This window comes from Pseudophryne corroboree, chromosome 7 (genome assembly GCF_028390025.1).
Source record: "Pseudophryne corroboree isolate aPseCor3 chromosome 7, aPseCor3.hap2, whole genome shotgun sequence".
NCBI lineage: Eukaryota > Metazoa > Chordata > Amphibia > Anura > Myobatrachidae > Pseudophryne > Pseudophryne corroboree.
In genome coordinates this window covers 322,390,379-322,416,541 of record NC_086450.1, presented here as the reverse complement: position 1 = coordinate 322,416,541, position 26,163 = coordinate 322,390,379, and the positions used below count along the sequence as shown (strand labels likewise).

Here is a 26,163-nt window from a genome sequence, read left to right as displayed (position 1 = left end):
TTTGCCTAAAGTGGTTTCTTCATATGAATCAACCTATTGTGGTGCCTGTGGCTACCGGTGACCTGGAGGATTCCAGATCCCTAGACGTAGTCAGGGCCTTAAAGATTTATGTAGCCAGGACGGCTAGAATTAGGAAAACAGAGGCTCTGTTTGTCCTGTATGCGGCCAATAAGATTGGCGCTCCTGCTTCAAAGCAGACTATTGCTCGCTGGATCTGTAATACGATTCAGCAGGCTCACTCTACGGCTGGATTGCCGGTACCAAATTCGGTTAAGGCCCATTCCACTAGGAAGGTGGGCTCTTCTTGGGCGGCTGCCCGAGGCGTCTCGGCTTTACAACTTTGCCGAGCGGCGACTTGGTCGGGGTCAAACACTTTTGCTAAATTCTACAAGTTTGATACCCTGGCTGATGAGGACCTAGCGTTTGCTCAGTCGGTGCTGCAGAGTCATCCGCACTCTCCCGCCCGATTGGATGCTTTGGTATAAACCCCATGGTCCTTACGGAGTCCCCAGCATCCTCTAGGACGTAAGAGAAAATAAGATTTTAAACCTACCGGTAAATCTATTTCTCCTAATCCGTAGAGGATGCTGGGCGCCCGTCCCAGTGCGGAAACTCTGCAAGACTTGTATATAGTTGTTGCTTACATAAGGGTTATGTTACAGTTGACATCGGTCTAGGACCATTACTGTTGGTGTTGTTCATACTGTTAACTGGTTATGTATGTTCCAGGTTACATGGTATGATTGGTGTGGGCTGGTATGAATCTTGCCCTTGGATTGCTAAATCCTGCCTTGTATTGTCCATCTCCTCTGGGCACAGTTCTCTAACTGAGGTCTGGAGGAGGGGCATAGAGGGAGGAGCCAGTGCACACCCATAGTCAAAGTTCTTTTTAGGTGCCCTATCTCCTGCGGAGCCCGTCTATACCCCATGGTCCTTACGGAGTCCCCAGCATCCTCTACGGACTAGGAGAAATAGATTTACCGGTAGGTTTAAAATCTTATTTTTTTTATTGATTTATGTAATATTCAAATTTTGGGATTTTCTTAAACTGTTAGCCACAATCATCAAAATTATAACAAATAAAGGCTTGAAATATCTCACTTTGCATGTAATGAGTCTATATAATATATTAGTTTCACCTTTTAAGTTGAATTACTAAAATAAAATGAACTTTTGCACGATATTTTAATTTTCTGAGTTTCACCTGTCCATGTCACAAATCATAAACTTCAGTAACCTTGTGGCAAGCAAAGCGTTCAACAAATGGTTGTCTTAGATGAAAAAACTATCCACACTAACCCCAAAAAAATTTAAAAAATGAATAAAGTGTCACCCTTTTTTGCGTCAACTATTGCTATGTCGACCTTTTGTCTGTCTACCATATGGGGTCGACCTAGTGCATGTAGATCTTGTATACCACACCCACCGCCGTTAGCTATGTGGCTGGGATGGCTGAGATACAGAAGAAAGTGTTATGGATTACTCCCATTATTCTCAGTCTTTATGACAACTCTCTCAGAGAAATAATCTGATGGCCATTGTCCACGCCCCAGCACTTTATAAGCTTGAAATAGAGCACTTAAAAATCTTACATTAGCTGGTACATTGTACATCTTATGCATTCTACATATACCACAGATGGTCTCCGATATTCAGAGTCTTCCCTGTAGCTGTATATAGTAGGTACAGTAGCTTGGTCAGTTGTACTGTATATGTGAATAACTTGTGTTCCATTTACTTCCTGCTTAATTTACACGTAACATCCATCCCTTTTATGGCGATGCCTGCAATTCTATTGTGTCAGATCTTTTAACTGGTATCACTAATATCCCTTCAGACATAGTAAGAATCCCAGGTTTTTGTTGGTTTAGCCTATATGGTCGACATACATTAGGTCGACACTGACAAAAGGTTGTCGTGCTTTAGATCGACACTTGAAAAGGTCGACTGTACAAAATGTTGACATGGCAGTGGTCTACACAGCTATGTGGACTACGAATGGGAATAGTAACCTTTAGAGGAGCAAGGCACCTTGCCCGCAATATGGCAGGCGAAGCGAGTTGTTATCACAAAAAAAGACACTCAGGGAATATTTCACCCTGATTAATTGAACGCTATAACTTTAAAATTTAAAAAGCACCTGACTTGGTTCCAATGGCTTTTTATATAACATTTCATCAGGCAGCTCCTAAGGACATTCTGGATGTCTATTAGTAACTTAAATTAGAGCATATGTTTCAAGGACTAAACAACTGAAGGAGCGCTTGTATAAAATGTTTATATTTATTTAACACAATTAAAATCATATATGGAATTACTACAAAATAAAAATAGCAGTAAATAAGTGCAATATTATAATGTACTCATCTGAGTATATGGGTTATAATAAACTAATGCTGAAGTCCGTATATATTTATTGCTGATATTGTCCCAGATTTGTTAGACTGATGGGCTGTAATAGCAAGTCCAAATTAATTGTAATTGGAGACAATAGGTACATTATGCTCACCCCTGTTGGTATAGATGTATTTCACTTATTTCCAATGAGTATGCTGGTTCCCGTCAATGGCAAGTGCAGAGAAGAAAACTCCAGACAGCTGTGTGTACCCCCCTTCTTTAGATGGTCTGGAGGGGAATCACCAGGTCCGTGACAGCGCGTCTGCTGACGGGGCTCCTATTAGCACAGCGATGATAAGGTAGGGAGAGAGCGTGCACCAGTTTGATATAGCATATAGCGCGAGTAATGTCCAGCACCGGACTCACTGCATTAAGTCCTCAACACATTTCTCCGCTAGTTATGTCGGCGGTTTCTTCAGGAGGATTATGTGTCTACCATTTTCCATGTTGACTTTTTCATGTGTTGACCTTTTGTACCTGTTGACCTTTTTCCTGTGTCGACGATATGGTGTTGACCTAATAACTGTCGACCTAGACATTGTAGATCTTATATACCACATCCGCATGAGTGACGTGTGTATATGACGTGTACGTGTGTTTGACATGAGAGCAGCCTGGAAGACCAGGCTTGTAGAATGCCTGGGCAGACCAGGCTTTTGTCTGAAAGGGGATAATCTGGGAATTTACCAGGTCTCAGGTGTAGGATGAAAGGGGGTCTCCATCAAAAACCCAGGATTTTTCAGAGGTGAAAAACCTGGGTCTGAGCAGGGAAATTCTTGGGTCGTATGTTTGAAAGGGATACTAGCCTCTTAAGTAAATATGGGGGACAGTCCGAAGTCCTTTAAGGTGATTAAGAGTAAGCATACTCCTTTAATGTGAAAAGGGCATAAATCAAAACCTGATTTTGCATTAAGTAAATGAAAGGAGTGTGAATGCACAGCCAAGCCAGAGGAAGAAGTTCAGTAGGTACCACTGGAGTGCGTGGCATGAGGTCTCCAATAGAACACATGAAACATTTGGTGTAGAGAAATGGCAGGTTTTCCAGGTTGCCTGTCAAAGGTGGTGGAATCTTTTTCTAAACACAGCAAAGAAGTATCTGTGTGGATTAATCCAGATTTACTAGTGTAAAGATGGATAGCTGTTTAAGTATGCAACGCTTCTCTACCCAGTGCACTCCAACGCTAAGTATATAGGGTCAGCCAAAAAAAATACTTTTTCGAAACAAGCCTTATTTTTCAAATTGTTGACCAAGGAGAACATATACTGGATGCAAGAAATAAATCTTGTTGGAAATTAACTCATAAATTATCAAGTGTTTTTTTAATCTATAGGATTACCTTTATTTCCTAAATATAATAGTACAAAACCACTGCTGCCACTCCATGCTACCTAAACTTGACATAAAACTGTACAAAAGCACTGACTTATCAATGTAAAGCCTTCTAGAAGGAACAATCTCACAGTTCACAGGGTTTTTTTCAACTTCACCACTGATATATATCCCTCTGGGGCCCTGCATAGTGGCTGGGACTTGCTGTGTAGATGAACCGATTTGGGGTTGTTCCTATGACATCACCCATGCATTATTTCCTGTAATATCGGCAGGACTGACTCTGCCCACATAAGAAATTGGGATAGAGTGCATACTTGGCATTATAAGGTGCTCTCCTGAGGCATAATGCTAATTCTTTGTCACAACGGCATAACTTTCTTTGACACCAGTCCTTTGTGTAATCTGAAAAACAAAACCCGTATTCATTAGTTATAGGTGCTAAAGCCACCTGTAGCTATAACCAAGCATTTTATTACGTTGTATTATGCAATTAAATCATTATTTCCTTCTTCTTGTACAACATGCAGCATCATCACATAAAGGGGGTATCCAGTTAGGCGTGGTAATTTACCACGGCTAATTGGTTCACTGGGGGCTATCCAATTAGCCTTGATGCGGTGCGCTCCTCCCCCTGATGCAGGCACTTATCAGGGATTATGCTTCGCATGCTTTAAATTTATTCATAATCTGCGATAGGTGCCCCCTAGCCCAGCGATAAGTGCTGCGAAAATACATAGGTACAAGGCTTTTTGCGGGACCTATGTATTTTCGTGAGAAAACCAGGTGTTTTTCACAGGACCTAATTGGAAAGGGTGATGAAATGCAAAAACACCTGTTTTTTGCGTCCGTGGCACTATCACGTGTAATTGGTTACCCCCCAAAGTAGAAAAACAATAAGACAAAACTCAATAAATCCCATAATGTCTAGTGTACCATCTATAATGTAATATAAATGCCTTATATGTATGCAAACAAAATAACCATTGTTATCAGCCCTTACCCTCACTAGTGAGTCAGTATGTAGCCAGAAAAATTAAAGCTGAGGTATTAGTCCATATTTCTGCAGCAGGGTACATTGGTTTCCACAGGGAAACATCAGGGTGTAGAGTGGATCTTGATCCAGAAGCACCAACAGAATAAAGCTTTAGGCTGTCCCAGGATGCATTGGTGCCTCCTCTATAACCCCACCTCCAGGCACTGAGAGCTCAGTTTCGAGTTGGTGCCTGCAGCAGCAGGTCACTTAACAGGAGGGCTGCACTGGGCAGCCCTGAAAAAGCTTTTCTAAGAAGTTTTTTTTTCTCTGGGCTGTCAGAGCTGTATGTCAGGGTGACACTTCAGCGCTGCAGCTCCATCACCTCCCAAGCGGCGGTGCATACTCCCATGGCTCAGTTCCTAGGTACTTGCAGCGGAGACATCCAGGCTTAGGCACATAGTCGCAGAGGTTCACGTGGCTGCTACGGGGAGAAGGTAAGGCGGTCCCCCAGACGGTACCCACCATAAAATCGCGTTCCTTTGGCGACCAAGGAAGATGGGTCGTGGCACTGGTGTGGACACTGTCACCGAGCAGGGACCCTACTAGACCACCGGGGCATGGGGCGCCTGAGTACAGGTCGGGTGTAGTAACACCCCATTTAATTTGAATCACAGTACCCGGGGGTGGAAGTCCTGCATAGGGGACCTATTGCCCCCCGGCCCAGGGAACCATCTCCTCGCAGATTTCCCGCCCTGGAGCTGCCTCACACTCTCCCTCACTCCCTGACTGAGACACTGGGCACATCTTATGAGCATAGCTACGGCTGGTCTCCGGGCCTGCAGGTCAAGGTCTCCCTTGTAAAGCCGTCTGTATACAGCGCTGAGCCTTTACAAACACTTAAGTATCCTACATGTCTTTCTACAGACAGCGTTAGTTGAGAAAGAGTGTACCTAGTACTGAATATATTGTACGAGTATTCTGATATATCCTCCGGTACCTGACTGCGCTGTGATATATCTATACATTATACATATATATACTCTAGGGAAGAAATTCCCTGTCTAAATGTGCTTTGGCTCGCTATCCTCTCCCTGCAGAGTTATGTACCAAGTGGGTAAATTCACCGCCGGTGGATTCTCATGTCACCCGCCTAGTGGTGTCGTCCACTCTGCATGTCATCACTGTCACCTCACTAAAGGAACCGACAGATAAGCGTACGGAGGGATGCCTGAAATATATATACTCCCTTACAGGAGCTGTCCGTGGCACGGACTTGTTTGCTGTGAACCAGGAGAAAACCTTGGCAGGAAGGACTCACCCTTTTGGGGCTAATCCAAAACCATCTGCAGTGGTGCCGTGCTCTGGAGCCCGGGACCTTTTCTTTTGCTTAAAAAAAAGCTAAGCCCACCGCACCCCCAGTATTTGGTAAGAGATTGTTTACAAAATGCACCTGCACTTTTTGGAACTGAATTGTTTATGTATAAGTATCATATATTGATTGTTTTAATTGCTTATTGTATGAGGAATGTAAAAAAGGTGCTGGCACATGCACTTTACCTTATTTTTGCACAAATAAAATAATACTGTTTTTAAGGAAACATTTGTGGTCATTAGCGCCAATCTTCGTACCCTAATCTATGTATTTATAAGACTTATCATGGTTAACACTCTTTCTGTGAGGTATATTGGGTTCCACAGGTTGCCCTCCCTGACGCACCTAGCTTCTATGGGCTTGTATGGCATTAGCCGCTGGTCCCTTCTGTCGTGAGAATGTGGTTCTATGTGACTAACATCTGCCATCTCTTTTGCCTGCTCCTGCATTGGACTGGTTAACGAAACTGAGCTCTCAGTGCCTGGAGGCGGGATTATAGAAGAGCCCCAATGCATCCTGGGACAGCTAAAGCTTTAGCCTGTTGGTGCCTCTGGATCAAGAGCCACTCTACACCCTGATGATTCCCTGTGGAACCCAATGCACCTCGCAGAAAGAGTGTTAAGCATGGTAAGTCTACCATATACCTCCTTTTTGATCCAAATATGAACTGGTACCTCATACTTCCATCTTGCTAGCTACATACTGATTCGCTGTAGTGAGGATAAGCTGCAAAATGTAGAAACTTTTCTGTATGTTACCTGCTTTACCGGAACATCCAGGCCACCCGGAAGAGTGGGCAAGTCTCCCGGAGCCACCAGCAGTCTGGCCATCCGCTTACCGAGTGAAGTGGGTGTACCGCGTGGCAGCTCACTTTTACAGCAAGGGGCGTGGCCACGATGATGCAATTCAGCGCAAATTGTCATTGTAGCCCCCGCTGTACATTGCTGAGATTATCGGCATTGTACAAGGGGGCCTGGCTATGATGACTCAATCACCCAGTCATGCCTCCTCCCACAGTCTCCTGTGCCACATCACGCACCCCTATGTCAAACCATGCCTACTCCCTCCTTTGACTACTGTTCTGGCAGCTAGAAAGTCTGCAACTATGGCATAATTTCTGTGTAAAAGCAATATAAATAATTCAGTAAGCAATGTTTTAATACTTCTATGTCTATAAGGAATAATTGCCGTTTATTATGATGTGCAGTCCTGCCATCCTAGCCACAGATGGGAGGTAGTTACGTGATAGGCGGTCAGGAGACTGCCGGTCACAATACCGATGCCAGAATCCCACCCCCTTACAGTCCTGAAAGTCGGCATGCCGACTAAATGGGACTGATCCCCGGCGTCGGTATGGTGTCCAGCAGTCTCCTGACTATCGGGCACGTATACTCAACATCCCCAGACCTATGTGGCACTGTCTCTAAATCAGTTGCGCACACATGCGTTATATGGTTCAGCAGTGCCGTAACTAGGCATTTTAGCGCTGTGTGCAAGAAACGACAGTGGCACCCCCCCATGTAAGATAGGGGCAGTGCGCGCCGTAGGCGCGTGAAAAATTATAGGGGCGTGACCACAAAATAATAGCAATTCATACTACGGTGCACAGTAGTCTACATTATTCAAATTACGCTGCACAGTAGCGCCACTACACCAGGTAGAGCCCCTTTTATACATTACAGCAGACAGCGTCCCCCTTTTTACACATTACAGCAGACAGTCCCCTTTTTACACATTGCGGCAGCCAGTCCCCCTTTTTACACATTGCGGCAGCCAGTCCCCCTTTTTACACATTATGGCAGCCAGTCCCCCTTTTTACACATTGCGGCAGCCAGGACCCCTTTTTACACATTGCGGCAGCCAGGACCCCTTTTTTTTTTTTACACATTGCAGCAGCCAGTCCCCCTTTTTACACATTGCGGCAGCCAGGACCCCTTTTTACACATTGCGGCAGCCAGGACCCCTTTTTACACATTGCGGCAGCCAGGCCCCCTTTTTACACATTGCGGCAGACGGTGTCCCCCTGAGAGAGAGAGAGAGAAAGAGAGAGAGAGGGATATACTTACCTTCTCCCCGCTGACAGTAGAGATGGCTACTGACTCACTGTCTTAACACAGTGACTGGAATCATCAGGAAGTGTGAATGATTCGAGTCACTCACTGTTTAATGAGTCGAGACAGCTGCAGCAGCAGCCTCTCTCAGCCAGAGGGAGGTAACACAGTGTGTCCTTCAGTCAGTGTATTCTGCTGAGTGTCTTTAGCTGTGATTGGCCAGTGGCTATACCAGGTGACACCCAGTGGGAGGGGGGAGGGAGCAGTCACGACTCACTCACCAGTCAGTGAGTGCTGTGCCTGAGTCACGTCATGAATCATGATTCATCCTGAGTCTGCCAGTGAGTTGAGACAGTTGTACACTGTGTAGACTCAGTGACTCAGTGGATGGATCTGATTCATGCAGCATAAGCCTGCAGGAGGTGGAGCCCCTGAGGTACAGGGCTCTCAACTCACTGTTCCTGCTCAATGTGATTGTGGGTGGCAAACTCCCTGGAGGCTAGATAGTGGATAATATAATAAATCCAAGCCCACCTAAAATCATCCAATTAGCAAAGTATGCAAAATAAAATAAAACATGTTTTTATTTGGTTTAGTTACAGACTGAATGATGTGTTTCATGGCTGTTAAGCTTTCTCTCCTCAGCCAGAAGTAATGTGCATATTCTGTAACTAGTATGCAATAAGTGGTTATTAATAATATATCAACATAACAGTGAATCTATGTTAATATATTATTAACAATCAGTGCATAAGCAGCTGCATCCCCCAGATACACTGCACAATCACTGCAGCTGAATAACTCCATGAGTCCAGCACTGATCCTCCAGCACTGGCAACTCACTGATTCATGTGCAGTCTCTGCAATACATTCCAGTACAAATGAGTCATGACTCGTGCCGAGACACTGACTCGAGACACTTCACTGAACTGAGTCATGTGTCTCAACTCAGTTCAGTGAATCACTTTGCCCATGACTAGCTGACAGGCTCCTAGTGCTGGCATCTCCCTCTCGGTGCAGGCAGTGAGGTGAGAAGGAGGAGGAGGGAGGGGGACTGGAGCCGCAGCAGCGCTATTTCATTGGTAGTAAGCGCCGCTGCAGCATCCCCCTCTTCTTCCGTATTGGCTGCCTGTCGCTGCTGTGGATGCTGGGATGAAGGAACCACATCCCAGCATCCATAGCAGCGCCGGGCAGCCAATACAGAAGGAGAGGGGGATGCTGCAGCGGCGCTTACTACCAATGAAATAGCGCTGCTGCGGCTCCCTGCTCCTCCTTCTCCGCTGCCCGGCGCTGGTCTCTTCTCCCTCCAGCGCGGCGCACACAGCAGAGGCGGCATGTAATGAGTCAATTTGACTCATTACATGCCGCTGGCCGTGCGCCCTCAGGGCAACTGCGCTGTGTGCCAAGCCCACTTGGCACACACGTAGTTACGGCCCTGCTGGTTCAGCAAAGGGTCATGATAGATGAATACTGCTGCTCAGCTTTCTGTTGGTCATTGTTAAGATCCCAGCATTTATTGTGCATATGCAACACCTTCATTGGTTGTTTCTAATAAATACAGTACTGTATACAACAGACGTGGAAAAAGGTTTATTGTTATCTACTCTTTATTTATAGGTTAGCCCTGCTACCCTTCCTTTTCTTTGTAGCAGTGCACAGACACCAAGCACTGCTCCTCTGTGTGCTTTAAGGAGAAGAGGTGAGGGTTGTAAGCATGCCCATAGGCAGCACCAGAGGCTGGCCGGTAAGGGAGGCAGGGTGCCATCTGCCCCCTGGGCCAGTAAAATTTAAGTAATCCAGGGCCGCTTGGCTGCGGGAGGCAAACAGAGGTCCCCGTGCTTCCGACTGCTCTGAGTTATAACGTTTAACCAGGCTTTAAGAAAATGGCCACCGCTGACCAACAGCGAGCCAGGTGTCCTTTACCAGGACCCTAGGTACTGGAGAGTGGCTGAAGGGGTCTGGGCTTATTGGAGCCAGCTCTCTGCTTATCGCAGCCCTGTATGGCAGTCCCAGAGGAGACACCTTCCAATGGGACTGACTTAGCAGAAATTGCAATCCTTGGGATCGCATGCTGGGGACTGCCCATCGCAGGGCAAGGCTGCCCAGCATGCTAACAGCCCCCCTTCCCCCTTGACCATGCTGAAATTGCGTGATCGCTAAAAATGAGGTAGCCTCCTGCCGGCGGAGTTTGGCTGCGCCCGCAGAAGGGCCGCCGCCATTTTAGTGATCGTCGCACCCGCCACAGCCCCATTTTGCCACCACACCCCCCGCAACGCTCTTTCTCTGCCTTGGAAATGGAGCAAACGCCTCTGCCTGATTGAACGGGCCCTGCGCATGCGCCTGCATCCTTTTAGGATTTTTTGCGGTTGGATTACATATTGTGATCCAACCAGAAACGGGCCCTCAGTACACTACATTGTGCCCATACATTCTGTTATTCCATCTCTGCAGTACAGCAACTCTGCCATCCAGTGATGCCTCCATGGCTACTCGGTATGTTGTACCTCTTGTGCTGCCCATGTCAGGCCACTTCTACAAAAATTGACATGGCCACTTTTAGTTCACAATCTCTCCCTGGTCTTAGACACAACTGCAGCAAAAGATGCAAGGAAGGCCGCAATTGCGTACAATCAGGTCCTATGAGGAGGGATCCCTCCCCCTCATCAGACCACACCCCCATTAAGGCTGCTCCCATAAATTTTACGGGTCGGTTTTCCATCCCAATCCAACCCTGACAGGTACTATGCAGCCCACCTGTGCCCACTGACACTGTGCATCCCCCCTGTGCCCCCCCCCTGTGTAAACTGGTACTATACAGCCCATCTCTGCCCACTGACACCGTGCATCCCCCACTATGCCCCCACATTGTGTACACTGGTACTATGCAGCTCAGTTGTGCCCACTGACACCGTGCATACCCCCTGTGCCCTCACCCTGTGTACACTGGTACTATGCAGCCCACCTGTGCCTACTGACACCATGCAGTCCCACATGTGCCCCCACCCTGTGTACACTAGTACTATGCAGCCCACCTATGCCCACTGACACCGTGCAGCACCACCTGAACATCATCAGTAACTTGATAGGTGCTATCAAGTCCATTAGTACAGGGGCCCCTCAGGGCTGTGTCCTCTCTCCCCTGTTCTTCTCCCCATACACAATTGACTGCACCTCAGAGGCGCAATCAGTAAAGATCATCAAATTTGCAGATGACACCACTGTCATCGGCCTCATCAAGGACGGGGATGAATCGGCCTATAGACGGGAAGTAGACCAGTTGGCCCAGTGGTGCATCCACAACAACCTTGCACTTAACCCCCTCAAAACTGTTGAGATGATAATGGACTTCAAGAAAAAGTCAGCTAGTGCACCTCCGCTAACTATTGCTGACAGTGTGGTATCGCTAGTGGACTCCTTCAAGTTTCTAGGGACCACAATCTCCCGGGACCTTAAATGGGGGTCCAACGCTGACGCCACTGTTGGGAAAGCGCAGCAAAGGTTGTTCTTCCTCAGGCAACTAAGGAAGTTCAACATCCCACAGAAGCTTCTGCTCCTCTTCTACTCCGCGATTGTGGAGTCGGTACTGTGCTCCTCGATACTGGTATGGTACAGCTCCACCAGCGCGAGGGACAGATGCAGGCTCCAAAAGGTGGTCTGAACTCCAGAGAAGATCATCGGGCCGACCTTCCCTCAGTCCAGGACCTGTACCTGTCCAGAGCTAAAAAGCAGGCAATGAAGATAGTAAAAGACCAGCTACACCCCGGCCACAGCATGTTTAACTTGCTTCTTTCAGGCAGGCATTACAGGGCCGTCCCCGCCAGGTCCACCAGAAGCCTCAAAAGTCTCCTGAACTGTTCTGTCTGGGCCACTCCGGGGCATCATACCCTAACACTTATAGTCACTATTTTTTCACTACCTCCTATGTGTGTTACTTTATCCATGTTTATTTTTTTCACCCACTTTATATCTAATTTTAAAACACTTTCTACACTCAGTAACTACCTATGCTTCTCCTATACTTTATTACGCCTCACGATTTTCCACTAGTGTGATGCCTTGGGAAGCTTCATGGCTGGGCTAATTTGGGGGTGCCCTGCATCCCAATGTGAACCTCAAAGTGTTAGAGACTTGCTCGATAGAGGTGACCTCGACGCGGTGAGCAAGCCCATATCATTGTCCAATTATATGCTAACAACCTCTTATTATATTATATATTGTAATTTACAGTAATGATTGTATAGTGCATCTGCACCCAGATCTGGAACACAGCAAGAATGTACCTGTAGGTTGGGACTGCTGGGGATGGCATTTAAGCATCAAACTGTAGCTTTAATCCTAAACTACTCCCCCCTGCACACCTAGCGGGATTAGTACTTAAAACCGATGGCTGGGATCCCGACCATCAGTATACAGACAGCCGTAAACCCCTTGCGGACTCACTGCGCTCGCCATACTGCGGGCACGGTGGCTTGCTGCGTTCGCCACAGCATTTATTCTCCCTCTATGGGTGTCCAAGAAAGGGAGGAAGGCCTGTGGTGCCGGGATTCTGGCGTCGATATTTGCCTGATAGTTGTGATTTCAGCGTCGGCATTGTGACGTCCGGGATCCCGATTAGCGGTATGGTGCACTGTCACCTTTTTAGAGAGTGCCGGACGACAGCGCTGTCCCGGATGGCAGCACCATACTGCCGGGTCTAACAAGGGCAGCTTCCTTACAGGAAGTGGTCCAAATACAGGCAGTCCACTTTCGGGGCAGACTAAGTGCTTTCCCCACAGAGGGGGTGGAGTAGCACTTACAGCCAGAGAGTGGAGGGGCGGAGCCTGTAACTGCTGGTCTCCCCCGTGCAGGTGGTACAGCCTGGTTGCTGCGTAGGCACTGGAGCAGCCTTTCTCCAGCTCTCATCTGGACCCTGTAGACTGGGATCAACTTTTGGTGCAGTTTTCTCATCCGCTTCTCTCCTCTGCAGCTGTTAACCTCTCCAGGAAGGCTACATATCTGTTTTCTTATTGCATGGTATTGCCTATGCTTATCTGGGGATTGTGCAGTTGCTCAGTGATTTGTTTTCTTTTACCTGTTTGTCCCCACCTGTTTGTGGGGATTTGTTCCACCTGTGTCCGCAACAAATAGCAGGGCCGCGTGGGATCTATGACGGACAAATTGAAACCTGTCAAAAGCACTATTATGACTTTGTTTTCACTTGCGTCCAATGTAATGTTAACATGTGGACAGGTGGACATTGAGGCGTTATGCATGATCTGTCAGACAGGGCCTGGTGAGGGGCAGTTGTCGGGAGGCGCAGAGTCTGCCCTGGCGAAGCCAGCGTGGGCAAAGTGAACCTCGTAGCATTTCAGTGAGATGATCAGGTTAGGGTGACTCCTGTACCTGTTTCCTCAGTGTGGGGAACTGAGTTGCCTGCTCCTGGTAGTGTGGTTCTTCAACCGTTGCCTGATCTGCCCTGGCTTCGTACCATGGAGCATATAGAGCCAGGGTTTGAAAAAGTTTCCTCTTATTTGAAACGCTTTTTGAGGATCCTAAACTGAGCGAAGCACAAAAGCGTCTCCCTTCTTCCAGGGGTCCGTTAGAAGTGCAAACTAACGGAGACTGTCAACGTCCTGGAACGTAAGGATCTGGAGCCTTCCTCCAGTCACTGCATCTCATTGCTGCAGTGCCTCACTTTCTGGACTGCTTGTTAGGCGCCGGGGTCCGCTCGTCGGTGCGGCCCGGCGCCTAGCAACCAGGGACGCCGTACGCGAACAGCCGCCGGCTCCCTGGCAACGCTGGACGCCGGGCGCGCTGAGCCGCACGGACCCTAGCAACGGGGACGCCACTGGCGGACCGTGTTCCCCGTTGCTAGGCTTTAAGGGTTAATGTTTTCTCCTGCTCTCTGGCCGGGCAGCAAGGCAGCTGCACGGCATTTATTCTAATCAGCCTTTTAGCAGCTGATTGGAGGACTCCTTGTTAAATACACTCCCAGGGCTTCTCACAGACGCCGGTAATAGCTTCCTGCATGCTGTCTTTGTTTGCTGAGAGTCTGTTCCAGTCTTGCTGTATCCGGTCATTCCAGTATTGGAAGCTCTGAACTCGGAAGTTTGTCATCTAATTCCTGGAGTCCTGACTAATCACCTTATAACATCCAGTGGTGTTCGTGAGTCACGGCCTTGCCGTGTGTTGCGGCTTGTCCGCTTTATTATTTATTATTTATGTTTTGGTGCATTTTGCGGAGGGTTCCGCTTCCACAGGTCCACTCTGGTATCCGGCGGTGCCGGGTAGGAGTATTGGACAAGTGGATTTTGGTTGTCCTTTTCCCTGGCGGGTTTCCGCACATACTTTAGGTTTTGTCAGTTAGCTTGTAGCCCCTGGCCTGGTTGTTTAGTCAGAGGGCCCCTTGTTATCACCCTGTCTAAGATTTCCCTTTGTCTCCCATTAAGACCTGAGGGGGCATCGGAGTTGGGCAGACTTAATCCGCCCTTCAAACGCGGCTGCCATGGGCTCAAGCAACCATAGTCTCGCAGGGGATTTCTGACAGCACGGGCGAGACAACGGAGTTAGGGCGCCAGGGGCTATTTTCTATTCCCGCTCCCATAACCAGCATTCCCTTCCAGTACTCTGACCATTGCCATGAGATCTCCTCCGGTCAGGAGTACTGGAATCATAACATTATTACCGGCCATACCAAAACCTAAAATTAAACTGGGTTTAATTTTTTCCTTATTCAGTTTTGTAAGAGTTATCGGCCTCATGAATCCCACAGGTTTAGGGCCAAATCCTGGTCAGCTCCTAGTCAGCCAGATTCAAGAACTTACTCAGATGTTTCAGGATCTTTCCCTTCGGGTGAAGTCGCAGGAAGATCTTTTACGAACTTCCCCGAGGGTAGTCCCTGAACCAAAAATGCACTTGCCTGACCGTTTTTCTGGTGATAGGAAGGAGTTTTTTAATTTTAAAGAATCCTGTAAACTTTATTTTCGTTTAAGACCGATCTCCTCAGGTACTGAATCTCAGCGGGTCGGAATTATTATTTCTTTGCTCCAGCGAGATCCTCAGACCTGGGCATTCGGTTTAAAAGTAGAGGATCCGGCGTTGTCATCAGTAGACGCCTTTTTTGGGTCTTTAGGGCTTTTGTATGATGACCCTGATAGAGAGGCATCCGCTGAGAGTCAGTTACGCACTCTCAGACAGGGTAGAAATCCTGCAGAAGTTTTTTGTACAGAGTTTCGCCGTTGGTCGAACGACTGTGGCTGGAATGACCCAGCCCTGCGCAGTCGGTTTCGCCTCGGCTTATCAGAGTCTATAAAAGACAGTCTCCTTCAGTATCCCGCTCCTGAGACTCTCGATAAACTCATGGAGCTTTCTATTAAGATTGATCGTCGTCTCAGAGAGCGGAGGGCTGAAAAAGGAGCACCTGTCAGGTCTACTCCATGTGTATTTTCCATTCCTGAGGACGTGGAGAAGCCCATGCAGATGGGTCTCTCCCGGCTGTCTCCAGAAGAAAGAGCCAGAAGGCAAAACTCTGGTCTTTGTTTGTACTGTGAGGGTAAGGGACATTTTGCCCGTAATTGTCCGATCAAGTCAGGAAAACGCCTCGACCAAGTGAATTGTGAGGGGGTTCACTTTGGTCTGCAGCTTATCTCCTCGAAGAACTCCCTTTTAGTCCCAGCTAAAGTTTCCTTTGGCAGCCTCTGTTCCTCGGTGTCGGCTTTTGTTGACAGTGGAGCTGCAGGGAACTTTATGGACTTAACGTGGGCCAAGGCCTTAGGTATTCCTCAGTTAGCCTTGGGTAGGTGTATCACCATGCATGGTTTAGATGGGAGTCCCTTGTCCAATGGGGTTATTTCCCTCTGTACACCCCCTATACTACTTACGGTAGGAGCTCTTCATTCCGAAAAAATGTAGTTTTTCCTTACCCATTGCCCAGCAGTTCCAGTGGTTCTGGGTCACCCTTGGCTGGCCTTTCATAATCCCACCATTGATTGGCAGTCGGGGGAGATTTCACAATGGGGTACCATCTGTAATAAGGAATGTATTACGTTTCCCGTCAGAATAGCTGCTGCCATTCCCGAACTCATTCCCGTGGAATACCAGGACTTTGTTGATGTGTTTTCCAAGGGCAATGCAGACATTCTGCCTCCCCATCGGCCTTATGATTGTGCTATTGAGCTAATTCCTGGTGCCACATTGCCAAAGGGAAGGTTATATGCATTATCCGGGCCAGAAACTGCGGCCATGAATGAGTATGTTAAGGAGAGCCTAAGGAAAGGATTTATCAGGCCATCTAAATCCCCTTTAAGTGCAGGCTTCTTCTTTGTGGAGAAAAAAGATGGATCACTCAGACCTTGCATTGACTTTAGAGCCCTGAATAAGATCTCAGTTAAAAATACTTACCCTCTGCCGCTGATTTCTGTCCTCTTTGATCAGCTGCGTTCGGCTGTGATTTTTTCTAAAATTGACCTGAGGGGAGCGTATAACCTCATCCGAATCAAGTCGGGAGATGAGTGGAAGACGGCTTTCAGTACTCAGTCGGGTCACTACGAGTATCTGGTGATGCCGTTCGGCTTGTCTAACGCTCCGGCAGTATTCCAGGATCTCATTAACGATGTGCTCCGTGATTTTTTAGGAAGATTCGTGGTCGTTTACTTAGACGACATCCTGATCTATTCTGAATCAATTGAACAACATGTTACCCAGGTGCGTCAGGTTCTTAAAAAATTACGTGAAAATCATCTATATGCCAAGCTGGAGAAGTGCGAGTTTCATGTCACGGAGGTATCCTTTTTAGGGTACATTATTTCCCCTCGGGGATTCTGCATGGAACCTAAGAAGCTCCAAGCCATCCTTAGCTGGGCGCAACCCACCAACTTAAAAGCAATTCAGCGCTTTTTAGGGTTTGCGAATTATTATAGAAAATGTATTCATTCTTTTTCCGACCTGGTTGCTCCCATTGTTGCACTGACTAAGAAGGGAGCGGATCCTACCAACTGGTCACATGAAGCCGAGTTATCCTTTCAGGCCTTGAAACAAGCTTTTGTCTCAGCTCCAGTCCTCAGACATCCCAACCCAGAATTGCCCTTCATTGTTGAGGTTGATGCCTCGGAGGTTGGAGTGGGGGCTATCCTATCTCAGAAGGATCCGGACACTCTGGAACTACATCCTTGTGCCTTTATGTCCAGGAAATTCTCATCCGCTGAATCCAACTACGATGTTGGTAACCGGGAGTTACTGGCTATTAAATGGGCTTTCGAGGAGTGGAGGCATTGGCTTGAGGGAGCAACACATACCATTTCAGTATTGACTGACCATAAGAATCTGCAATACATCGAATCAGCTAAGCGGCTGAATGCCCGGCAGGCTCGTTGGGCTTTGTTCTTCACTCGTTTCAAATTTATTATAACTTTCAGGCCAGGTTCCAAGAATACCAAGGCAGATGCTCTGTCACGCAGTTTTCTTCCGGTTCATGATAACAGTCCTGTTACTCCCATACTTCCATCTTCAGTCATTTGGGCAGGCCTCACACAAGATTTATTTACCCAGTTAAAACAGCTTCAACACCAAGCTCCTGGAAATACTCCTGCTGGTCGTCTTTACGTCCCTGAGTTCTTGAGAGCAACTGTTTTGACTGAGTTCCATGATAACAAAGTTTCCGGGCATCCGGGGATCTCTAAGACATTGGAGTTAGTCTCCCACTCAGTATGGTGGCCTGGTCTTTCTAAAGACGTTAAGGAGTTTGTTTCTTCATGTCAGGTTTGTGCACAGCATAAGGTTCCCCGTTCCTTGCCTATCGGGCAACTTATGCCCTTGAATGTCCCTCTCAGGCCATGGTCTCATATTTCCATGGATTTTGTGGTGGACCTTCCCCTTTCCGCTGGGTGCAGAGTCATTTGGGTGGTAGTAGACCGTTTTAGCAAGATGGCTCATTTCATTGCCCTTCCCCGACTGCCATCTGCCCAAGGATTGGCAGTGTTGTTTCTCCGCCATGTTTTCAGACTTCATGGGTTGCCCACTGATATTGTTTCTGATCGGGGTCCACAATTCATTGCACAATTCTGGAAGTGTTTCTGTGCTTCATTAAAGATGAGATTATCATTAACATCTGGTTACCACCCACAGTCCAACGGGCAAACCGAGCGAGTTAACCAATCATTGAAACAGTATTTGCGTTTGTATTCAGCTAAACTCCAGAATGATTGGTCCGAGTTTCTTCCATTGGCGGAGTTTGCTTACAATAATTCTTGTCATTCCTCCACCAACGTGTCTCCATTCTTTTCAGTTTTTGGTTTTCACCCCAGAGCTAATTCTTTTTTTCAACATTCCTCAGTTTCCTCGCTAACCTTAACCTCCCATCTCAGAGCCATTTGGAAAAAAGTGCACCTTGCTCTCAGAAAAGCGGCCTTTCGAGAGAAAAAATTTTCTGACCGGCTCCGACGTCCTTGCAGTTTTAAGGTGGGTGATAGGGTATGGTTGTCGACTCGTAACATTAGACTTCGACAATCTTCAGCTAGGTTGGGACCCAAATTTATTGGACCATTTCATATCATTAAAAAAGTTAACCCAGTTGCTTTCCGGTTACGTTTACCAAAATCTCTTCGGATTGGTAATACGTTTCATTGCTCCCTGTTGAAGCCATACATTTCTTCCAATAAATTTCCTCGGAAGATCTCTCAGGGAAGATCTCCAGTGGATGTACAGGGGCAACAGGAGTTCCTGGTGGAGAAGGTTCTCGATTCCAAGTTGTCCAGGGGCCGGCTCTATTTTCTGGTTCACTGGAGAGGTTATGGTCCAGAGGAAAGGTCCTGGATAAGGATCTTCATGCCCCAAGGCTCAAGAGGGCATTTTTTCGGGAGTTTCCTTGGAAGCCTGGCTTTAGGGGTTCCTTGACCCCTCCTCAAGGGGGGGGTACTGTTAGGCGCCGGGGTCCGCTCGTCGGTGCGGCCCGGCGCCTAGCAACCAGGGACGCCGTACGCGAACAGCCGCCGGCTCCCTGGCAACGCTGGACGCCGGGCGCGCTGAGCCGCACGGACCCTAGCAACGGGGACGCCACTGGCGGACCGTGTTCCCCGTTGCTAGGCTTTAAGGGTTAATGTTTTCTCCTGCTCTCTGGCCGGGCAGCAAGGCAGCTGCACGGCATTTATTCTAATCAGCCTTTTAGCAGCTGATTGGAGGACTCCTTGTTAAATACACTCCCAGGGCTTCTCACAGACGCCGGTAATAGCTTCCTGCATGCTGTCTTTGTTTGCTGAGAGTCTGTTCCAGTCTTGCTGTATCCGGTCATTCCAGTATTGGAAGCTCTGAACTCGGAAGTTTGTCATCTAATTCCTGGAGTCCTGACTAATCACCTTATAACATCCAGTGGTGTTCGTGAGTCACGGCCTTGCCGTGTGTTGCGGCTTGTCCGCTTTATTATTTATTATTTATGTTTTGGTGCATTTTGCGGAGGGTTCCGCTTCCACAGGTCCACTCTGGTATCCGGCGGTGCCGGGTAGGAGTATTGGACAAGTGGATTTTGGTTGTCCTTTTCCCTGGCGGGTTTCCGCACATACTTTAGGTTTTGTCAGTTAGCTTGTAGCCCCTGGCCTGGTTGTTTAGTCAGAGGGCCCCTTGTTATCACCCTGTCTCGGATTTCCCTTTGTCTCCCATTAAGACCTGAGGGGGCATCGGAGTTGGGCAGACTTAATCCGCCCTTCAAACGCGGCTGCCATGGGCTCAAGCAACCATAGTCTCGCAGGGGATTTCTGACAGCACGGGCGAGACAACGGAGTTAGGGCGCCAGGGGCTATTTTCTATTCCCGCTCCCATAACCAGCATTCCCTTCCAGTACTCTGACCATTGCCATGAGATCTCCTCCGGTCAGGAGTACTGGAATCATAACACTGCTTAAATCTTGATACCCTAGCGAAGATGGTGGTTCCGTTCAAGTTTCGGCACAAGAGGGTTGTTACTTTTTCTTCGGATCTCGCAGATCTCGTCTAGGAGGCCTGGAAGGTGCCGGATAAGAAGTTCTCTGTTCCTTGCAAGTCTACATCTATTTATCCACTTCATGCGGATCATGTGACCAAGTGGGAACTGCCTCTAAAGGTGGACGCTGCGATGGCGCGTTTATCTAAGCACACTGTTCTTTCTGCCCAGGGCTCGGTGTCATTCCGCTGGATAAAAAAATTAGAAAGGTTGTCTCAAGTCCATTTTTAAAGGTTCAGGATTCGTTATCCGATCTTTACTAGCTCGAGCTACAGAGAATTAGGCTGACAATCTCATCACAGTACTTCAGAGTGATTTGTCCAGGGATTCTCTACTTGACTTGGCGGAGCTGCTTCACGGTGCAGCTGATTATGTGTGTAAGGACAAACAAGACTGTGCCCAGATAGCATCCAGGATTTCGACTACAGCCGCCTCTACTCAGAGGGCCCTTTGGCTCTGAGCCTGAGATGTGGATTCAGAATCCAAACGTTCCTTGGAATCTATTCCTTTTGGTGGGGGCATTCTTTTTTGGGCCTGAGCTAGATACTATTATCGACTAGGCCGCCAGTGGGAAAAGTATGTTTCTTCTGGTGGCTGCCCCAAAACAGCAGGGTCGGTCCACATTTCACAGCTTTTCGCTCTTCTTTTCAGAGCTTCCACTAGGGGTCAGTTTGCTAGAGGCCGTTTCCGGCAGAGCCTGAAATAAATATGAAAGTCTTGAAAAACATTCATTTTGACAGCTGCAACACTGTGTGGGGGGCGTTTATCGGAGAAGAGTCGGTCATACTGTTTCGTTAGATATTCCCCAAGATATTTGAACATCTGGCCCTTCTTCCATAGGTTCGGACCTTATTACAAGATGTGTTGCATGTTCAACCACCGTTTTGTCAGCCAGTAGCTCTGTAGTATATTAACCTGGTTGTCAAACAGGCTCCCTTTAAGCTTTTGGATTCAGAGGACTTTAAGTTAGTTACTTGGAAGCTGGTCTTTCTTTTGGCAGTTGCCTCAGCTCTGCGTGTTTCCGAGTTGGGGGCTTTGTTTTGCAGGCTGCCATTTCTCTTATTCCATTATGATGGGGCGATTCTCCGTATGGTTCCTACTTTCATCCGAAGGTTGTTTCGGCTTTCTGTTTGAACCAGGAAATTGTCTGTCTTTTCCAGTTTTTCTTCCATCTGTGACTTCCTAGGATCGGGATGATCTGGCTTTGTTAGATATCGTACAAGCCCTGCAGATCTACTTGAACAAAACTTCTTCCATATGATTGTTCTTTACAACGCACATAAACGTGGTTGGCTGGCTACAAAGCAGACCATTGTGCGTTGGATCCGCTTGGTCATCATTCTGGCCTATTCTAGTGTGGGGCGTTTGCCACCAGACCGGGTGCTGATGCATACCACTAGGGCAGTTGCGACCTCCTGGGCGACGTGGCATGGGTCTGCCGTGCAGTTACCTGATCCTCTGTCGACATGTTTGCTCGTCTTGATCGTTTTTATGTTTTTAGTGTACAGTTCTTTGGTCAAGCAGCCTGGTTCTCTCCCCTGGGGGCGCCTGGCATGGTACAGTGTCCCCAGCCTTGATGATAGAGAAAATTGGATTTTTGGTTACTTACCGTTGAATCCTTTTCTCTGAATCAGGCTGGGGGACACTGCGTTCCATGCCTCACGTTCAGTCGTGCACTGTTTGGTTCTTGAACATCTTTTCCTTATTGGTTTGTTTTATTGTTCTAACAGGTTCACTAGGTTACTACTTCTCCTTACCAGGCTCTTTTAAAGTAGTACTGGGAAGCAGCAGTTTGATGTTTAAGTACCAGCTTCAGCAGTCCCAGCCTACAACCCCATGGCCCTGTGTCCTCCAGCCTGATTCAGAGAAAAGGATTCAACGGTAAGTACTCAAAAATCCCCTTTTGATTATATAGTTCTGCTGCAGCATTTACATTTTTATTCTTTCTGTGGCAGTGATGCTCTCAGCATCTAAATGTGTGCGTGTATACCAGTCAGCTGTTTCAGATGATCCAAAATTCACGATTAGGTGAACATAACAAATAAAAAATAAAAATAAAATATTATATTCTTTGGAGTTTTCAATGCTTTCCAAATAAAGGGTAGAGAACAGTACACTAACTCAGTTAAACTTCTTCCTATTTTTACATATATGTTCTACATATTTTAAGTACCCCAAGTAAAAATAATATTTAAAGAATGGAAACGTGGAGAATTGGGATATCCTAGTATAACCACATTATGCAGAAAACTGCATGTTTCACATCATAATAGCCTGTAATTACTATGTGCAGTTTCCTTTGCTATATCCTGAAAATGACACAACTGACCATACGGAAGTATTCTCTATAAACGGCTCACAGACAGATGTGTTTGAGTTTAAAATAAAATGACTAGGGGTATAATTACTAATTTGTTTTTGAGCTATAGAGTTTGAATTGCAGCATGTGTTCACTACAGCGGGCAGCCCAGTAAGCGCTGAACCTAAGACTGACAACTCTGTGCTTCACTAAACTTCATTGTTGCACCAAACATATAAAGGTTTCATATTTGATTTCCAGGTGGAGCTGTGAGATGAACCACAGAGCACCAGGAAAACCGACGTCAGGGGATGGAGCCTTTGATAGGATGAAATTTTGCAATTTGTGGAATATATAGGTTAATGTAAAGGCAAATATGTCAATTACATGTCATAACAAAAACAACCCTGTATACCTTCATTTTTAATTACAGTTGTAATGTTTTTACAAATAACGGTGCAGTGTTTATTTATAATTAAGTACATGTAATAATTAACTAATTTTGTGACTCTTGTATCATATGATTGATCGGTCGATGTACTTACTACATTTTATAAAGCGATTGCTACAACTCCAGTTGTATCCATCGGTCTTTATATTGCAACCAGCATATTCTGCATCTCCATAGCAGCAGTCGTGTATTTTACAGCACCTTGTATAAGCAGAAAGTATTACTAGGTGAGAAAAGCAGGTTATTTGTGTCACTGTAGCAAAGAGAAATAACATTCAGCAATAAACAGCGACTATAACCATGCATGATAAAAGCCTTTACCCTAATTTGCTCAAGACAAATCCTGATCGATCTCCATGTGTGTATATGACCCACCAAGCCATGCCCCACATCTGTCTAAACCATGCTTTGAGGATGGCTTATGAAGCCATGCGCCCAATCTACCTAAACCATGCCCTAATCCACCCACTGTTGTGTGAGGATGGCTCACCAAGGCAGGCGCCCAATCTACCTAAATCATGCCCTAATCCACCCACTGTTGTGTGAGGATGGCTCTCCAAGCCAGGCACCCAATCTACCTAAACCATGCCCTAATTCACCCACTGTTGTGTGAGGATGGCTCACCAAGCCAGGCGCCCAATCTACCTAAACCATGCCCTAATCCACCCACTGTTCTGTGAAGATGGCTCACCAAGCCAGGCGCCCAATCTACCTAAACCATGCCCTAATCCACCCCATGTTGTGCGAGGATGGCTCACCAAGCCAGGCACCCAATTTACCTAAACCATACCCTAATCCACCCCATGTTGTGTGAGGATGGCTCACCAGGCCAGGCGTTGATCAGGACATGGTTTAGGTAGATTGGCTACCTAAACCATGTCCTGATCCACCCCCTGTGGTGTGAAAATGGCCCACCAAACCAGGTCCCCAATCTACCTAAACCACGCCCAGTTATGCATGAAGCCGATCCCCTATTTAATGACTAATATTAACTGCCCTTCAAAAGTTATCCAGGTATGACTTTGTTACATTCTATGTGTACTACACATTTTGTAGAAATGTACCTTTTTGAAGATCTGCATGAAGTTAAGCAGCCTTTGGGCAGGTAATTATTCATGGGTATTAATGAGAGTGTGAGCATCCAATGCACAGGTTGGAGTATTGTCACCATGCTTCAGAGAAGCTTTCTAGACTTTATTATCTTTCCAGGTTTAAGCACAGAAGCCTTATTGGCTTGGAAAGCTGATGAGCAGTTGCAATCCCCAGTGGGCAATACTAACCCTGAGTGTCTGCGCTTCTGTTATTTGGTAGTTGCTAGGCAATCTTTGACTGAGATGATGCTGATTTGAAAGAAGGTCGCACAAGCTCATTTGCATTTCCACAGACCTTCTTGAAGTGATATAGATAGTATGGGAGGTTGCGAAAGGTGGGCTTCTTTGGCTTTAACATGTACTATCCAACATAGAATTTTTTGTTAATTGTACCCAAATCCAATCGAGAGAACAATTGCGTAAGTTGTTTTTCTGGAGGGGGGTTCCTTTTTATTTGAAAAATATAAATTTTGCATAATATTACTGCCATATTTTTTAAGCATTGTGAGTATTTTCTCATGTTAAACACATTGTTATGCATCATTATCGCCACAATAAAATTCTCACACTTTCAATGTGCATCCTCTGCAACCTCTGCAATAATAAAGGGGAGAAACCGTTCTGCACCCAAAAAAAGTGGCACCCTCCCCCCTTGGTGCCTAAACCTAACCCTCCCCCCTGCAGCCCAGAGGCGTATCTAAGGCAGGGCGAGTGGGTCACATGCCCAGGGCGCCTTGGTAGGCACAGCAGAGGGTGGCGCCGGTGGCGGCCAGGGCATCATGCCCACCCGCCCCCGCTATTCTCCGCGTCGGCCGCTGCAATGTGAGGGGAGGAGAGTGCAGCATCTCTCCTGCCCCTCAATGTGCTCACTGCTCTGTCTGGTCTCCGGCGGCGTTAGCCAATCAGAGCTTGCGGACCGGCTCCTGATTGGCTGCCGGTCCGCGAGCTCTGATTGGCTAACGAACCGGCGCCACATTTAAGATAGCCGCCGCCAGAGACCAGACTTCATGGAGCGTTGAGGGGCAGGAGAGGCGCTGTGCTGCACTCTCCTCCCCTCACATAGCAGAGGCCAGCGGCAGCGGTGACAGCCGGGATCTGATTCCTGAGGTAAGCAGCAGCCAGCGGGAGGGGGGGGTGTCTTGTATCTGGCACTGTGGGGCACTGTATCTGGCACTGTGGGGCACTGTGTATCTGGCACTGTGGGGCAATATGTATCTGGTACTATGGGGCAATATGTATCTGGCACTGTGGGGCAATGTGTATCTGGCACTGTGGGGCAATGTGTATCTGGCACTGTGGGGCAATTGTGTATCTGTCACTGTGGATCTGGCACTGTCGGGCACTGTGTATCTGGCACTGTCGGGCACTGTGTATCTGGCACTGTGTAAAAAGGGGACTTTGCATGCGTACTGTGCAAAAATTGAATGAAGGTGTGCTGAGAGACGGCACAAGGGGTAGGTGATAGTAATGTTGGCATGCCCCATTTCCAGTGGCCACACCCCTTCTGGTGCGTGGTCACACCCATTTTTTTCGGGCGCGCGCACATACTACTTTTTGTGTGTGGTTTTTTTTTTTTTGGGGGGGGGGGGGTGCGCCACTCTTCATCTTGCCCTGGGCTCCGAAAACCCTAGTTACGCCTCTGCTGCAGCCTAACCCTCCGAGGGGGTTGCCCAACCCTAACCTCCTAGGACCAGAGGTGTAACTAGGGTTTTCGGAGCCCAGGGCAAGATGAAGAGTGGCGCCCCTCCCCCCCAAATATATATATATATATATATATATATATATATATATATATCCAAGAAAAAGTATGTGTGCGCGTGAAAAATGGGCGTGACCACGCTTCAAAAGGGGCATGGTCACATGACATAAGGGGCATGGCCATTGAAAATGGGGCTTGCCAACATGACTATCACCTCCCCCTTGTGTCGTCTCTCAGCATACTATTATTAAATTTTTGCACATTACGGCAGTAGTAATATGGAACGGAATATGCTGCGCTATATAAGAAACTGTTAATAAATAAATAAAATAAATAGAGTCTCCTTTTTACACAGTACGCAGGCAGAGACCACTTTTTACACAGTACACACAGTGCCAGATACACACTGCCCCACAGTGCCAGATACATATTACCCCACAGTGTTAGATGCCCATTGCTCCACAGTGCCAGGTCCATATTACCCCCCAGTGCCAGGTGCATATTACCCCCCAGTGCCAGGTGCATATTACCCCCCAGTGCCAGGTGCATAT

At 47.3% G+C, this 26,163-nt stretch overlaps 1 protein-coding gene across 1 annotated transcript in view; it reads right to left on the bottom strand.

Annotated features, from left to right (window-relative positions):
• Positions 1-2,341: 2,341 nt before the first annotated feature.
• Positions 2,342-26,163, bottom strand: part of LOC134943640 (phospholipase A2-like) — a 79,628-nt gene continuing 55,806 nt past the window's right edge. Inside the window, exons 3-4 of the mRNA XM_063932374.1 lie at positions 22,917-23,023; positions 2,342-4,132 (exon numbers count right to left, since the gene is read on the bottom strand). Of these exons, the coding sequence (XP_063788444.1) occupies positions 3,981-4,132; positions 22,917-23,023 (259 nt within the window). The 3' untranslated portion in view covers positions 2,342-3,980. The remainder of the gene's footprint in view (positions 4,133-22,916; positions 23,024-26,163) is intronic.